At 44.3% G+C, this 17823-nt stretch overlaps 1 protein-coding gene across 6 annotated transcripts; it reads right to left on the bottom strand.

Moving 5' to 3' along the window:
• Window positions 1-712: 712 nt before the first annotated feature.
• On the bottom strand, window positions 713-11400 carry bag6l (BCL2 associated athanogene 6, like). 6 transcript variants are annotated; one of them, XM_057354337.1, is made up of 25 exons: window positions 11265-11400; window positions 10711-10811; window positions 10482-10599; window positions 10068-10297; window positions 9864-9959; window positions 9358-9480; window positions 9053-9201; window positions 8792-8921; window positions 8541-8708; window positions 8225-8453; window positions 8028-8078; window positions 7313-7611; window positions 7118-7196; window positions 6749-7035; window positions 6357-6636; window positions 5912-6081; window positions 3185-3238; window positions 2994-3096; window positions 2684-2808; window positions 2469-2603; window positions 2305-2361; window positions 2020-2205; window positions 1822-1929; window positions 1446-1592; window positions 713-1366 (listed from the first exon to the last, which is right to left on the bottom strand). In XM_057354337.1, exons 2-25 carry the CDS (start codon window positions 10786-10788, stop codon window positions 1271-1273), a joined length of 3498 nt encoding a protein of 1165 aa, XP_057210320.1. In that variant the 5' UTR covers window positions 10789-10811; window positions 11265-11400; the 3' UTR covers window positions 713-1270. The 6 variants fall into 6 exon arrangements, with proteins under 6 accessions (XP_057210320.1, XP_057210321.1, XP_057210323.1 ...); XM_057354338.1 differs by having other exon boundaries at window positions 8028-8075; XM_057354340.1 differs by having other exon boundaries at window positions 8574-8708.
• Window positions 11401-17823: the final 6423 nt, after the last annotated feature.

The following is a 17823-nucleotide window of genomic DNA, read 5'->3' as shown; positions in this document are numbered from 1 at the left end:
TTCTGCAGAAGAAAGTCATACAGGTTTGAAATGTCAAGAGGGTGAGTAAATGATGACATAATTTTCATTTTTGGGTGAACTATCACTAACATGTGTAACATCTAATGCTGTAATTGTACAAACCGACTTGACATTAACAGCATAATCTGTATTTCTTGGAACTTAGCATTAGCGGTGTGAAATCACTTCAATTAAGCATTATTTATACAATAACTTTGGTATCAGGCTTGAATGGTTTAAAGAGATCACTAGAAAGGAAAAACTATGATAAAATTATTTATTCACCTGCAGGTCGTACAAAACCTGTATGATGACTCCTTCTGTGGAACACAAAAGATATTGTGAGAAACATCTCAGTAGTTTTGTGTCCATACAATGGAAGTCAATGATTCTTCAAAATATCTTTTGTGTTCTTGCAGAAGAAAGGCATACAGGTTTAGAATGACATGATGGTGAATAAACGATGAATGAATTTTCATTTTTGGATGAACTATTCCTTCAAACTTGATAAACATAGTCAACACCACAATGTGTCCAATGAAAATAATCACGTTGATGTCACAATTTTATTGTGATGCTGTTACCAAACTGGACACCAGTTTGTACCCCCTGTTTATGGAAAGTGCTGTATTCATTTTGTTATAACTAAACTACAAAACTGATGTCAGTCTCTTTAAAATGTTAATGCATGAAACAAGGCTAGACACAGGTGTTCGTTTAAAAAGTAATTCTACACTTTTATTTCAACATCCACAATAATGGGAAACGTGGACATAGCAGCCAACAAGATGTGTTTGGCATGCAAGAAATAATACCAGCTATGCATCACTATGGCTCAAATACTTCAAGTCCTCAGTAAAGAAGTGAGCATTCATGTTCAACATGTTTGGATCTAACTTGGCATCCCATTTATCTCACCAAATATTAGCCTGTAATACAATACAATTGCTACTATTGTCAATATTAAAACAACTTATTACAACAATATACAGCTCATTTACAATACGCAGAGACATTAAGAATATTGAAGCTATTTCTGTGTTTATCAGTTGAACTAGTTTATTCCGAGCGATACAGCTCATCTGTAGCTGCTCTAGTTCACAGGCTGTCTATATTTAGTCCCTATCCACACATATGGCTTGACATATGAGTTGGAATGTGTCTGATGCAGATTTCAAAAGCTGGTTCCCCCATAGCATGAGATGTTAGATGTTATTGGCTGTTCCATGCGAACACAAAGACAAGCCACATGTGTGAACTGAGCTGTCGGTCAGAAGTCCTCAGAGAAAGCTCTATGCGTGTTAGGAAACTGCTGTTGGTTGTAGTCTGGATCGTCACTCAGTCTTTTCTTTATATCGCTCCTGACCTGCAAGACGATGAGGAAAATGGTCTCACAGCGTTTCAAGCACAGATCTTAAGTTCTTACAAGGATCTAAATCTCTGACCTGTTGTGTGTATGCTTCTTGTATCTCTGATGCCTCGAGCTCCCCCTGCAGGTTATCAGGGGTAGTTACAGGTCGCACCCCTGCTGCCCGGGCACCTCGGCTCACGGCCTCGGCGAGAGAGAGGGGAGGACCCTCTCCCTGTGCTGTCTAGAAGACAAGACATATAGACTTATGAAAGTGATGGGAACATTTGCGCAAATTTGTCTGATCCCAAGAAACTTGCTTGTGACTGGTGGTTGTTTATTAAAATTGAGACGTGTTGTGTTCGCAAATGTAATATTGCACTGCGTTCACTCCTAAGTGTAAGATAAGGCCTTGAAAAACACTACAGGAAACTCGGTCTTAGTTTTGGGTGAATGTTTCAAAATAAAGAGACCTTTCTCCTCTTGGCTGGCATTCCATGCAAATACGCGTCAGAAAGAGGCGGCTGTGCTTTCATCTTCCTCTGTGTCAACATATCATGTCTTATGATGGGCACCCATTCCTGATGAACACACACATATCAGAATGGCTTCATTATTAATAAAGAAATAACTAAATGATTCTCTTCAAAGGAAAAAAAAATGATTCTTACAGGTGGAACAGTTGCAGCCCATGGCTCCACCTCTCCTGACTCCTCCCTTTCTGTCAATGTCATGGCTACTGCACCTCGCGTCTCCTCTGGCCTGTGTGGTGGTTCTTCACGATCGGCGGCATCTCTTGAGGAGACCAGGACTTCTTCTGCAGTGGTAGCTGAAGCAGGAAACAGACCTTCCTCCATCTGGCGCATGTAATCAAATATTATGTTTATAACAGTAGATGCACACACGACTTTTAAAGAGATAGTTCATGAAAAAGATGGCCCACAGTTCAGACTTACCTCCAGACTCGAGTTCTGCTCTTGTGCATCTGACTCTGTTCTCTGAGAGGACTCGCTCTGTATGTGAAAAAGGTAACATGAAAACCCATATTACAGTACATGATAAAACATTATGCTGTCCACTTTCTAAGTGGATCCTGAGAAGGTGAATCAGACTAGAGGACCTGTCTGTAGATAACATAATGCTGGATCTGGTCTTCTGTAACTGGATTGTGCTCTAGAATTACATGCAGCCTCATGGACATCATACTGGTCAACCAGTTTACCAGACTGGGGTTCACTTCTGCCGACATCCTCCTCTGTGGAACAAGACACATTTTTACATATTACTTTCAAAAAGACCAATCTTACCTCATGAGAAAGAGTTAAGGAATCTTACGATGCGATGGTTGACGACAGCAGTGAGAGCCCTTTGGTCTCCTCTTAAGCAGTAGAGATTGAGAGCCAGACACTCAAAGAGACCTTGAGTGCACAGGTACAGCAGACGGTGTCCAAACGTATTATCTGTGAAGACGGAAGGAAGAAAGAAAGAAAGAAAGCACTCGAAACTGTGTGTAGAGCTCACTGATATTGTTTTAAATGTTTAACAATGACATTTCTTATGCTTGATCCACCATTTTAGATGCTGTATTGAATTGGAGTCATAGCAGTTTTTAGGGCTGTGTGTATGTAGACCATGCGGTAGTCACCTGTGCAGCGCAGAATATGAGTGGCCATGCGTGTGAACTGCTGTCTCAGGAAAGATGTGTTGGTTTGGATGATGTCCACTCCTTCTCGAACAGTCACTATGGACTGGATCACATACAGCGATGTTAGAGCATTCAATGTACAAAACATTACAGGGTAAATAGAAAGGACAAATCGTGCAAATGAGACTTACAAAACTCTCTGCGATATACTCCTCTAGTTCATTGATCAGATCCTCGGCAGCACTCTACAAAAGATCATTTAAACCATTAGATTTTCCAAAATACAATTAACAAAACTATGGTATTTGCTGTTTAGGATCCTGTTGAGAGATTTTGAAAAAAGAATAACAGCTCAGACTCAAAGCTGTAAAAAGCGTAACAACTTAGACTGACAGTTGTGAAACAACTGACATCTCAGAATCACATCTATGAAAGAGTGACACTTTGGACTCATGGCTGAAAAAAGTAACAGCTCAGACTCACAAGGAGTGAAAATCTATGGGGCCCATTTAGCGACATGGGGTGGAAAAAATATGAGAGGGAAGAGAAAATATTTTTTTAAAGGTTTTGCGTTATCTCGCAAACATGTTTGCGTTCGTTCTCTCGCAAACATGTTTGCGTTCGTTCTCTCGCAAACATGTTTGCGTTCGTTCTCTCGCAAACATGTTTGCGTTCGTTCTCTCGCAAACATGTTTGCGTTCGTTCTCTCGCAAACATGTTTGCGTTCGTTCTCTCGCAAACATGTTTGCGTTCTCTCGCAAAACTTTTGAGTTCTCTCGCAAAACTTTTGCGTTCTCTTGCAAACATGTTTGCGTTCTCTCACAAAACTTTTACGTTCTCTCGCAAAACATTTTGTGAGTTCTGACAAACACTTCATGTTTAATGTCCTGCTGGCAGAATTTAAGACTAGCTCCGTACATAAACATTGGTCTATAGTCGCAGATTCCTGGACCAATAACTCGTGAGCTTCTTATAACACAAATGACACCTCATTCTATGTGATGTAAACAATGAATTTTAACTTAATTTTCCACAAATCGAGCCTTGTATTGACCTCAGGCGGGAGCTGGCTGAGACAAGACCGAAGGGATCGTCTGTAAAGTGCACAACCCGAAGATCATTAGGCTACAAAAAAGTCATTAACTTCAGTGCTACATACTGTAGTATAACTAAAACCAGTTTAAATTCAGCAGGAGAGCATTAATGTGTAAACTGAATTTGGTGAGACCACAGTGTGTAACATTTAAGTTATTAATGACTATTTTGTAGTAATGCTTTTCGGATTTACAGTCACTTTGCAGACGGTTTCTTTGGACTTGTCCATGTCGCCTGCTCATATAGAGATCAATTTATATTCTCGTTTTGAGGAAGACTAGGTTGTAGATCATTGTCTAAGGAATTATGTGTTATTTGTGTTATAACAACGTTTAGCTCACGAGTTATTGGTCCGGGAATCTACTCTGAACCGCTCCATTGTTAATGTACAGAGCGGGACAACAGGACTTTTGAATGTTTTGCGAGATAACGCAAATATGTTTGCGAGGGAACGCAAAACTTTTGCGAGATAACGCAAAAGCTTTAAAAAATATTTTTCTCTTCCCTTTCATACTTTTTCCACCCCATGTCCCTAAAAGGGCTCCGTAAAAATCAGTGTTGGGTAAGTTACTCTGAAAAAGTAATTAATTAGTACTAGTTACTAATTAAATATTCAATAGTGTAATTAGATTAATGTACAAATTCTCTTCACTAAAAGTATTTAATTATGTTTAGGCTCTCAAAAACTTGGTTCATTTGAAAGATTCTAACAAACGGAGCAATTTCTTACATCATCGTTGCTCGGGCCATAATTAACAACATCCCTTTACCCAAATTTCCTTATAACTCAAAGAAATATAAAATACTATAAATAAACTATTCAGAGGAAGTTAATGTGCCTCAATCCGATAATTTTTAATAGTAACTCAGTGCCAAAAGGAAGCTGAGATGGTTATGTTTAGTGCAGTTGTTTGATAGAAGGAAAAAAGATACATTTCTAGTTTTAACATTATTTGTTCTTCAGACATTCCTCTTTAAAAGAAATGACGTACCAGATTTTTGAAAAATAACCCACATTTGGTTTTTGATTACTGAAAATGAGTCCATTTTAACAGTGAAGCCTTTCTCATGAAGCCTTATTTAGTTAGATCCCCTTATTTCTAAGACTGAACCTTATAGGGCTTTAAAAATGTAGTTCCCAAAAGAAAAGTTGGTCAAGTACAATAATGTAAAAGGACATCTCTAACGGTTCTGGAGTTTCAGGCAGACAAATTTTGTAAAAAGAACACAAAATGCCCTTTCTTCATTTTTTTTAGCTGTCACCATTGGCATAAAATGCATCAAAGATTTCTAAAATTAACAGATTGACTAACAGATATACCGATCTCTGTGTGAAAATAAAATTATGATGCTGGAATAGTTCTCATGTCATTTTTACCCCCTCTAATATGGCTCCAAATTTCAGGTGAAAATTGTAATTTTTATCTTCCTCTACAAATTAATTGATTACTATTCATCGGTGGCATTTAATATTTTGGCTTTCATCACTACTGATGTTGGTCTTGCTTCTGCAAAAACTTTAGATTAAAAATTTGAGCCGGGGACCTGGTTGAGCTGACACGGAATGACCCATTAGCTCAGACTCACAGCTATAAAAAAGAACAGCTCAGACACAGCTGTAAAAAAACATCTGACTCACGGCTGTAAAAAGAGCTTTATCTCTCACAGCTGTAAAAAAAGAACATCAGCTCAGACTCACAGCTGTAAAAAGAGCTTTATCTCAACCTCACGACTGTAAAATCATTGACATCTCAGACTCACAGCTGTAAAAAGAGCTTTATCTCAGACTCATGGCTGTAATATCAGTGACATCTCAGACTCACAGCTATGTTGGCGTCTGTGGGTTCCCGGCCCTGCAGATAGTGCTCGGTGAAGAACGCTGTGAGCCGAGGTTGAATGCGGCTCAGAGGCTGAGGATTACCATGCAGGAGCAGAACCATGTCCACCATAGAGAGGCTCTGACACACCAGAGAAAGCAGATCTCCAAAGAAACCTACCACACAAAGAGAAAAAGTGAGTCACATCAAACCACTGAACACATTAATGCTCTTAAGAGGATTTTAATGCTGCGATTCATCTACAGTACCAAACTGCTTGGTGTGACTCAGCTCAAAAAGTGGTCAATCACTGTTATGCTCTATTAGGCCTAACAATATGCTTTAAATGATGCTACAATGCTGTGCAGTATCCTCAGTAACAACAATAGCCAGAACAAGATATTTCTTTTGAACTTCCCAAATGTCTCGACAGTGATACCGGCTCACTCACCCACTGCATCTCCAGTCCCAGGTGTGAAGAGATTGCTGGTTTGGGAGAGTCTCTGGACAAACTGGGCGATGCTCACTGTGTTGCCCTGACCGGCTCCAAGAGAGCCCATCATGGTGGAAAGGACTCCCTGCACGATGCCTGTGAAAAGCTCAGGGCTGATGGTCTCCCCACCTCCACTAGGAGGCTGAGGAGTGGTGGAGGCAGCCGCTGAGGGGGCAGTGGTTGTGGCTTGTGCAGGTGGAGGCTGGTGGTTTGGAGGAGGAAACACAGGCTGTCCAGACTGTGAAGAAAAGAGCCAGGTCAAATCAATGTAAGGGGAAACACTGGGATTTGAACCTATGACCTCTGCACTGCAAATGCATCGCTCTACCAACTGAGCTACAGGAACTAACCTGAACAAACTCAGACAGGCCCTGAATGAAGGCAGAGACCCCCGGAACAGTCACTGTAACAGAGGAAGCACCTCCACCAGGAGCAGCTCCTCCATTGGCCCCTGCAGCTCCACCCAGGAAAGAGCTCAGCAGCTGTGCGAGGCTATCCCCAGTGTTGCCCACCTGGGATTGACCCACAGACGCTGTACTGGTGGTGTGGGTGGAAGTCTGGGCAGATGTGTTGGCAGAGGATGGGGGGGCAGAGAAGGTAAAGGAATGGGACGAGGAGGTAGTAGATGTCTGGTCACCTAAAAACATAACACATTAATGAAATCACAGCTGTGCGATTAAACATCTGAAACAGGAATTGAATGGGATGAGGAGACTCACCGGTGTGCAATGGCATCAAAAGCTGCCCAACCAAACCACTGACCATCTGTGTGAGAGGAGAGGATGCCACAGGACTACCCTTAATCGTGTGGATAAACACAGTACAGAAACAGAATAAAGTTAAGTCACTTAAATAAATAAGTTTCAGTAAAAAATAATAACAGTGAACACAATGTAATAAAGATATGTTCATACTTGGCCAGTCTGTTGTCCTGCTGAAGGGGGCACTGTTGCCCGCACGTTGATGGTAGTCCCCCTGGTGCCTGCGGACTGGGGAACGCGTGGGGATAAGGAGGGTCGTGTGATTATCACCCTGGCTTGAGGAGGTGGAGGGACCATGCTCTGAGCACCTGCGCCCGCAGTGCCCTGCTGCTGCCCCTGTTGCCTGGCAGAGGCTGAGGTTGTCATGGCAACAGCCTGCTGAGAGATCTGATGCATGATGGCCTGCATGAACTCTGGTGGTAAACCTGGAACGTGGAGGGGCGCAGTGGTGCCTTTAGAGGACAAATAAAGACATTTTTATAACAGGAGACTGCAACTTTGTTAAAGGAATAGTTCTCCCAAAACTCTATTATCATAAAAATGATTTCATGTTTGTTTGACTATTCCTTAAATATGTTAAAGGGATAGTTCATCCCAAAATAAAAATGATTTCATCATCTACTCACCCCTCATGTCATTCTAAACCTGTATGACTTTTTTCTTCTGCAGAACACAAACGAAGATATTTTGAAGAACGCTGATAACCGAACAACACTAGGATCTTCATTGACTTTTGTATGAGAAGAAAGACTCATATACAGGTTTTGAACAACATGAGGGGGTATAATTGTTGACAGACTTATTACTTTTGGCTGAACTATCTATCGTTGGCTAGATATCGGCTATAGCGAGAGGCAGAGAAACTAACCAGTCTCTCCAGCAGCGCTGGGGTTCTGTTGCGCTCCACTGTCTGAATCTGCTGCACAGAAACGCACAGATCAGCAGCTGACAGTTAAATAATGACCCTTTATAGAGGCAACTGTCTGCCGTATCCATTAATTGATGGTATTTTTAAGGATCAAGACCAGGAATGACTGATGCAAACACAGAAGCAGTAAGACGTACCATCCAGATTCATCTGCATCATGACCACAGGCTCTATAGTCTGGTGAGTAATTCTGATCACTCTAGGAGTCCCTTGACCATGGGCTGTCTGTTGATTGGCTCCAGGGGATGGAGGGGGAGGAGCCTGGCCCTGCTGCTCTGATAGGCCAGTGGGCTGAGAAGGCTGTGCCTGACTTTCACTCGTCTGTCTGCCATTGGACGTCATGGTGACAGTGGTTCCAAAGTTCATCTGGCAGGAGGAGCTTTCTTGTCAGGTTGATTATTGCTATTATTATGAATACGAAAAATCTAACATTTGTGGGGGCAAGCAACTCACAAGAGGAGAGGTGTAGTGGGACATCGGTCGTACCACGTGTAAGTAGCGGGGTGGCTGAGCGGATAAATTGCAGCGAAGGTCACTAAGAGCCAACAAGGTGTTGCCGAGGAGATGAAGCGATTCTCCAATCAAATTGAGAGTGCGTTGATCTTCCTCACGTTCTTGTGTCTGCCAGAGGAAAAAAGATAACTTCATCTAATGAAAACAGTGATGGGGCACATGTCAGTAATATGATGTCACTTATGACCTACATTGTTATTGTAGTCCGCAGAACTGGCTGCTCCAAGGATGGAGTGAGTTCTCTCCATGAAGGGACGGAGTCGCTCTTCCACCCTTCGCACCTCTGACAGAACCTCCACCAACTCCAGTGGGCTCGGCTGACTGATAATAATGACAGATACGAGACTATACAATCCGAGACAGGGCTTAAATCAAATAAAAATAGCTTAAGATTTAATTTAGAGATGGGTCAGGGCGTTCCAGAAAGTGTGATGTAGTATGAAGAATCTTACTTGGGTCCGGAGTGAGTTGGTCCCTCTGTCTGTGTTGTGGAGGATGAGGAGGATGGTGGTGGTGAGGTGTCCATTTGTTGAGCTGGGAATGCTGAAGAAGACTGAGGAGGCTGTGTATCCTGTTGAGGTGACGCTTCACTTGACGGACCCTGTAACAAAATTATTCATCATTAATGAATAAGCCCACTATCCAAATCATGTTTTCTGCTGGTGTACCTCGCATCGATCGGTACACTTAACTGATAACCACTACAAATAATTTTTGCGACATTTGCAGCGTTCATGTCTAGGTGAGAGATACGCACCTCAAGTCTGTGGACTAAGGCCTGGGTATCTCGCAGTAAGCTGTCAGCCATTTGGAGCCTCATCCTGGGTTCACTCTGCGCTGATTGGTCCACGTTGATATGGACATCCACAGATCCGCTGCTCTGTAAGAGAGGAAACAAATGTTCCAGATGAGGCCAAAAGATAACCTTTAGTTTCAAACAGGCTGTGACTAGACATAGCAATTCTAAAACCACCATATCTAGAGCATTCAAACACATTGCTTACAGTACATTGTTTTCTCTCACAAACATGTCAGACATTTATTAATCCACTGGAGTCATTTGGATTACTTTATGATGAATGTATGCATTTTTAAAGCTTCACCATATTGATTATCATATGAGAAGATAACATGATGGCATAATATTTTTGTGTGTGTTCTCAACTGAAAACGGAAGTCAAATACATCTAGAACAAAATAAAAGCGAGTAATTTATGAAATCATTTTCAATCATTTTTTGATGAATTGTGACTTTAAATTTACGTTTCTGAATTGTTGGTCACTCACTCCCGTGCTGGTGTTCACCCTGACATTCCGCCCCGTTTCTCCAACACCAGACAGCATCTGCTGCACTTGCATCTGGAAAAATGCAGACACTTTATTCAACTTTCTTTATGTACATATTTAGCTGGTACAGCTCTCACATTTAAAAGCTTACAATCTAGATAGAATAGAATTCCATGATACCTGAATTTGCTGTGGATCCATGATGTTCACAGGCAGGTTAAATGTGCCCAGCATGACATAGTTGTTGGCATTGCGGTCATGTGGAGCCCCTGTAAAAGTGGAGGACTGAGATGAGGTGGATCCCCCATCCGCTGCACCAGAGGAATCTGAAACACCACTTCCTCCACCCCCAGGCTGACTGCTCTGGGGAGGCGCTCGTTCCACAAGATGAATGACTTTTCCATCAACGTCTTACAAAAGAGGGATATAAAAAGATTTTACCATTTTTATTAGTTACAACGTATACATAACAATCCTTTCTGACTGTTTTTACAATTTATTCACATTTTACACATGCAAAAATCTTTGCTAAAATAATCAATGCTCTGTAATTCAATGTATGTGCCAGCGCCAGTAAAAATGAAAAAGTCTTACTGTATTCTGTGAGAGTCCTTTCATCTTGCAACACTTTACCCTGGTAGATCAACCTCTGCTTATTCACTGGGATTTCAACTGAGGAAGCAATGTACTCTTTAAACTCCTTCACAGTCCACTGAGAGAGAAAGAATTTGTGATAAGAAGAGGGATTTCCCAGTTTGATTGTGAATAAATATCAATGTCACTCGAAGTTAATTATAGCATCAGAATATAGACATCTACACACCTCTCCCCTGACAGTAAAGGTCCTACTCTGAGAGTCCAGTGTTTTCACAGTCACCTCTGTGGCTCCTGGCTCTTCCATGGTCCCTTTGTGGCTCAGTCTCTCTTTAAACACACAGAATGTATTATACACAAAATATTACAGGAAGTAATCTTACAAACAGCAACACAAACCCACATCTACTGACATTAGACAACGTTACAACACTCCCACTATAACTTCTAGCAGGCGCGCGTCTTTCTGTTACCATAGTAACGCTTTCACAGTGTCGTTCGTTACAAGAGCGTGCTAATTGTCGACATAGTAACGTCACACGCCAGCAGTATGAATGAGGTGAAAATTAACCATCATATAATCAATTAATTGAACGTGTTAAATTTATATTACCAATAGCAGCGAGATAACGTTACATCATTACAAAATCTGCCACTGTAAGATAGCTAACAGTATTATTCACGAACGGTTTCTAATTCCAAGATAAACAAACAAACGCTGAATATTACTTGGATAGAAACAGTGTGTATTTTTGTTCGAAAAAAACAACTTATATGCCTTACTTTTCTATACTGCTGTGGTAGATCGGCGATTTTGAGCTCCAAATGATAAATATTGTATTTAATGAACAACTATAGGGACATGGCTAGCTAATCAGCTAGCTAACCCCAAACCATTCGTTCCAGGAAAGGACGTCACATTCTCTTCCTGTGCTGCGATTTCAAAATAAAGTAGCGTAGAAAAATAATTCGAAAATAAACTATTCATTATACGACTTATTAATAATTAATTTGTTTGTTTTTCACTTGTTATATTGAATAAATACTGTAAAATAACGACAGCACACAGCAGTTTTTTTTACTTTAATGTTAATTTGAGCACTTGTTGATTGGGGAAATAGTGGCAGTCGAAACTGAGACCTAGTCCACACGTACACAGGTATTTTTATGAACTGAGTTTTTCCTTCCTCGTTTAAGAAAAGCCCCGCATCCACAAGGAAACGCAAAAACATGCTATAATGCGCTGTTAAATGCATGCCAAAACAACAGGTGGCGATATCACCGTAACCATAAAGCCTTTTGGCCTATCAGAAGCCTGGAATCTGACGTCAGACAAGGTAGATAGCGGCACGCATCCCAACGTCATACGCAAAATCTCCGGTTTCACCGTCTACACTACAACACTGAAACACTGAAAATCAACACTAATTTTCACTGTTTCACTGAAACACTGAAAATCTCTGGTTTCACCATCTACACTACAACACTGAAACCGGAGTTTCTAATTTTCACCCTGGCAGGAGTTTAAAAAAAAGTTCTGTTTCAGTGACCGAGTACTGCGTTTGCGTGTGGACGAACGGTCAATGAAAATACCTGCCAGACAGCCGATGCGCTCTCTCGTCAGTTGATGCCTCGCGGAGAGTGGCGACTCCATCCCCGCGCAGTCCAGCTCATATGGGAGCAGTTCGGCCAGGCGCAGGTGGACCTGTTTGCCTCCCCGGACTCCTCCCATTTCCCGCTTTGGTACTCCCTGACCGAGGGACCCCTCGGCACGGATACCCTAGCGCACAGCTGGCCTCGGGGTAAGCGGAAGTACGCCTTCCCCCCAGTGAGCCTCATGGCACAGGTCTTGTGCAAGGCCAGGGAAGAGGAGCATCAAGTGGTACTAGTTGCGCCCTATTGGCCCAACCGGACTTGTTTCTTGGAGCTAATGCTCTTTACAACAACTCCCCTCTGGCTGATCCCCCTGGCGAATGACCTGCTTTCCCAGGGGAAGGGGCACGTTACGGCATCCCAGGCAGACCCCTGGAACTTCCATGTCTGGACGGGACGAGGAGATCCTGAGTGGCCCACCCCTGGTGGTTGGGACATGACTCATCCGCGCTCCGTACCCTCTTGCGACCTAGGTGGCGGGCCTCAAGAGGCCCCCCTCTTGAGGCCCTCTTGAGGCTGCTGCTCTTTCTCACCTCACGATAAAGACGGCTCTCCTAATGGCGCTCACCTCCAAGAGGGTAGGGGACCTACAAGCACCCTCCGTGTCCACAGATTGCCTAGAACTGGGGCCCGGTGATTTTCACGTTATCCTGAGACCCCAGCCCGGCAACGTGCCTAAAGTTCCCACCACTCCCCCTAGAGACCAGGTGGTGAACCTGCAGGAGCTCCCCACCAGGGAGGAAGACCCAACCCCATCCGTGTTGTGTCCAGTACGCACACTGCGCCTCTACTTGGACCGCACGCAGAGCTTCAGATGCTCTGAGCAGCTCTTTGACCCTGGAACAGTCTTCCGAATAGTGTGCGGGAGGCAGACAAACTCTGTCAGTTTAAATCTAGATTAAAGACGCATCTCTTCAACCTTGCGTGCACTCAGTTGTCTTTTCTGAGGTCTGTAATCAGTCTAGATCAGTGGTCACCAACATTGTTCCTGGAGATCAACCGTCCTGCAGACTGCAGCTCCAACCCTGCTGCACCTGTCTGTAATTATCAAGCAAACCTGAACACCTTGATTAGATAATTCAGGTGTGTTTGATTGGGTTAGAACTGAAATCTTCAGGACAGTCAATCTCCAGGAGCAGGGTTGGTGACCACTGGTCTAGATGGTGGAGCTGAAATAGGGAGGCGGCGACCTGACATGTCCTCACTACACTACAAAATTGCAACTGCAACTGCAATTAGCTATTAGAATATTAAGATAATAATAAATCTATCAGCTACCTCTTTTTTATTTTTTTTATTCAGCCAAGTCGTGCAAGCACTGTCGAGCTTGTAGAGATGCAGCAGTGGTGCCATATGAGAACTGGTTTCCCTGGCTGGGCCTGGGTTCTCACTAGGTTCTTTTCTCCACTGGAGTTTTGGGTGCCTCGCCACTGTTTGCACACTGGCTGCACTCGTTTTACTCGCCGGGGGGATGCTGACATTAGCTTTAGAATTTTGCACTTGTTAATATTATTCTTAAATGTAACATTTTGCGTGAATTATTATTACCCCATATAAGAACTGAAAGTCTGCATAAAATATTACCTGTGTTTCTCTTATTTATCTTCTGTATCTATCTGTGTGTGTAAATGTGTGTGCGTGTGTGTGTGTGTCTGTGTGTGTTTGGTGTGCGTTAGTGTGTTTGTCAGTGCATGTATGGATTTTATGTATTGCTTATAGGTAACATGTTTTCATGTACAGCTGCTTTGCAAAATATAAAATTTTAAAAAGCGCTATATACATAAAAGTTGAGCTTAATTGAGTTGGGTACCCCCTTTAATAATATTTAAAGGGGGTAATTTTGGGGCAGGAACTGTTTTACCTAACTGTCACGTTTCTACCCCCTTTAAACGTGTACATGGATGCATATATAGCAAGAAACAATTAGTTTGATGCATGAACACAAGCAACAGTGTATGTCTCATGAAGCATTTATTCATAATTACATAGAAATGCTAAAATTTCAATGCCACACACACACACACTACATGTTACACATGACAGGATACTGTTTAAAGGGAGTTGGGGTCATTTTGGGACAGGATTAATTTTTACCTAACTGTCACATTTCATTCACCCACGGAAATGTAATATATGTGCACACATTGAATATCCATATATGAATTACATGTTTTGTATATGCCCAATCCATATATGATTCCGATTAGAAAATGGAACAATTTCATATATTGACCTATATGTTCACCCTATACAAAAATATATGTTTATGTATGTATATTAGATTTGCTAAATTGGACTAGGTGTTATAATCCAACTATTTCAGCACAGTTGAATTGCCCAATAGGACATTTCCCACACCTTATGCAGGGGGAAGCAGTCAAGAATATGAATAGAGGAAAGGAGGTCTGAGGTTTCACTGGTTCGTCGGGTAGGCATCCTCTGTGTTTGGGGGATAATTGATTATAGAAATACATACCATACTTACCTTTCCTTGCAATTATCAGAGAGACATCTCATGAGTTGTGTGTCCCAATTTCATCACATTATCCTGAGTGAAAGATGCCTTTTGGTGAGGTGCTGCTGATAAGGCTTTTTTAACACATTTGAAATGCCCATATTAAATTCGTATATAAACGTATATTTAAAGTATGTATAGGGTTAATTTGTATATGGTATTGCAGTCAATAGCAGTATGGTATTTAGTCAATATGCGCTCTCATCATTGCAACTATCGTCACATTATATACTACTACATGCGCGACATCGGAATTGGCCCGAAACCCAGAACTCACCCCCCAAAGTGCAAGCAATTGCGGGACAGCAGCCGGAAGCGCAAAACCCCCCAAAAAGAAGCGCAAGGCTTGAGGTTGCGTAAATATAGTTTGGGTCGCAGTTGGCCTGGGTCGTGAATGAAGGTCCTGGAGGTTTGATTGCTGCTGTGGCAGTCGGAATTTTGAAGGGCACCTGAAGTGGGGAATCTACTGTGGTCGTGGATCGGAAGCAAGCCCCTTGGTTTTGCAGGCCCTGGTTGGGCGTGGGTGCTGAGGTAGTGGGAAGTTGGTGTGTTCTTGTGGAAGAATAGCGTCTGCTGTGGCTGGGCGCTGGAAGAAGCTCGGGACCCTGCTGGGTTGGTCGCTGCAGCGATGCTGGCTTCTTGAAAATTGGTGTCTGCTGTGGCAGTGCACGAGTTGGAAGCACGGGTCCCTGCGAGGGTGGTCGCTGCAGTGATTCTGGCTTCATGATGGATGGTGTCTGCTGTGGCAGAGCACTAGTTGGAAGCACGGGCCACTGCGGGGGCGGTCGCTGCGGCGATACTGGCTTCATGTTGGCTGGTGTCTGCTGCGGCAGAGCACTAGTTGGAAGCACAGGCCGCTGAGGGGGTGGTCGCTGCGGCGATACTGGCTTCATGTTGGGTGGTGTCTGCTGCGGCAGAGCACTAGTTGGAAGCACGGGCCACTGCGGGGGCGGTCGCTGCGGCGATACTGGCTTCATGTTGGGTGGTGTCTGCTGCGGCAGAGCACTAGTTGGAAGCACGGGCCACTGCGAGGGCGGTCGCTGCGGCGATACTGGCTTCATGTTGGGTGGTGTCTGCTGCGGCAGAGCACTAGTTGGAAGCACAGGCCCCTGTGGGGGTGGTCGCTGCGTCGATACTGGCTTCATGTTGGGTGGTGTCTGCTGCGGCAGAGCACTAGTTGGAAGCACAGGCCCCTGTGGGGGTGTTCACTGCGGCGATACTGGCTTCATGTTGGGTGGTGTCTGCTGCGGCAGAGCACTAGTTGGAAGCACGAGCCCCTGCGAGGGCAGTCGTTGCGGTGATACTGGCTTCATGTTGGGTGGTGTCTGCTGCGGCAGGGCACTAGTTGGAAGCACGGGCCCCTGCGGGGGTGTTCGCTGCGGTGATACTAGCTTCTGTAAGCTGCTGCGATAATGTTGATGGATGACTGGAAGGCTTGGTAGATTGACGCATGTTGGCGCTAGACGATCCTAGAAATGAGGGTCCAATAAGCTTCTCTGATGAGGGTGTGATCTGACCGGATGTAACTTTTGAAGGCCTCTTATGACCAGCGGCCGAGCGCTTGAATCTGTGGCTGTGAGAGACATTTTGGGCGGCTGTGGTTGCCACGCCAATTTTATAGATTTGTAAGCAAAAGCGTGTGGCTGGGTGATTTGAATCATCTACGAAGAGGGGGTCGGTAGGCTGAGAGGGTTTGGTATGGCTGTAATGGGGACTGGAGGTTGGCAGCTTGGGAACTTGCTATGGCTGGGGAAGTTGTGTTGAAAATTAATTTGTGAAAAAATTGGACTCCGCTCAGGTTTCCTTTAATTGAGCTGGCTTGTAGGTTTTTCATGGTATTGAGAAAGGAGATTAATGAGGTGATATTGAGTAGAGAAAAATCGGGAAAGAGGATGTTGTATGCGCGATGGAAGGTTTTGAAATTCCTCCAAGCTGTAAGGTAAGACTGAAGTGTCCTGGGGGAGACAGCTTGTATGATGGAAATGAGGGAAGCTTCTAGTAGGGTTTTTAGAGGGTGGTTTAGGGCAAGCTTAGTTCCGAATAGGGAGGGACAAGTGTCGGCATTTGTTCTGCATCCGGTGCCAACAGCCTGAATTTCTGCCAAAATCTGTTGCCTGATGGATCCGGCAATGGGTGGTGGTTCCAAGACCGGGCATTGGCCGGGACCGGCATGGCTGTTGTGGTGGCCAATGTGAAGTTGGGGCAGGCCTGGGCTAGTGAGAGGAGGGAAGGGAGAGCGGCTTCTGGGGTGGCCAGCGGAGGCAGCCTCACGCTGTCCGCGGCATTCGCCGCTTGTGCCTGGGGAAAGTGGTATTGGCCATGAATTTGGGAGGGAAGTGTGAAGCACGATTCCGTCATTGCTTACGGAGGCAGCCTCACGCTAGTAATCGACGTCGGCGCTGCTGGCCAGGAGTGCAGGGAAATGGAAAGAGGCTCCTGGCGGAAGCATGTTGCCATGTCCGTAGCAGTTGAAGTTGTAGTTTGTGGGTGTGATGCGTTCGGAAAATGGAAGCTGGGAAGCTGCGGGAGGAGGAAACTGCTGGGCTTCCATAGCTTGCTCGTCTGGGACGTGGCCCAGACTTGCTGAGGGCTTTTGGTGGTGGCGGCCTGACGGAGGAAGGTCTTGGCGTGATGTGGTGGCGAAACCTGCTGCTTTGGCCGGCTGGTCTAATGCTTTTGGCTGCTTGTAAGATCTCTGCAGCTGGGCTCCGGAATGCAGCGCTGAATATAGTCTGTACAATTCGGCCTTGTTTAGGGGCCGGCTGAATTGGACGTCCTGATTTGACAATGCTTGTCGTAGGCTCAGGACGGTCCATTTTTCGATGGCCGGAATGTTTGAGGCCGCCAAAGCATAGGAAGAAGCTGGTGAAGTTGTATGAAGCCCGGCTGGGCTTTACGACGGGTAGTACCGGCGCTTCGCGGCGCGAGGAGTGGTGAGTCGCAACTGACGGCCTCGAGGGTGAGCTCAGTTGAAGTCTCCTGTCCGATGTTTGGCTTTGGCGAAATGCCCAACTGCCCTGGAGAATCCTGAGTGTCGGTGCTGTCTTCAAGTAGAAGTAGAAAGTAGATTTTTCTGCCATGCTGACCGAAGTCCATTTTTCTGCCATGCTGATAGACTGAGAGAATGGCGCAGGTAAGCGTTTGGTCTATATTTATGCTGGCTAGTTCGAGCTG

This window comes from Triplophysa rosa, linkage group LG16 (assembly GCF_024868665.1).
Source record: "Triplophysa rosa linkage group LG16, Trosa_1v2, whole genome shotgun sequence".
NCBI lineage: Eukaryota > Metazoa > Chordata > Actinopteri > Cypriniformes > Nemacheilidae > Triplophysa > Triplophysa rosa.
Note: the sequence above shows the minus strand (reverse complement) of the source record. Positions and strands in the feature narration are given on the sequence as shown.

Excerpts from the sequence above, each read along its gene's own strand:
- bag6l (XM_057354337.1), bottom strand. The coding sequence starts at position 10,788 with ATGGAAGAGCCAGGAGCCACAGAGGTGACTGTGAAAACACTGGACTCT. Across the intron at positions 10,600-10,710 it reads CCTTTACTGTCAGGGGAGAG|TGGACTGTGAAGGAGTTTAA; the intron begins GTGTGTAGATGT and ends TTTCTCTCTCAG. Across the intron at positions 8,922-9,052 it reads CCAACTCACTCCGGACCCAA|TCAGCCGAGCCCACTGGAGT; the intron begins GTAAGATTCTTC and ends CATTATTATCAG.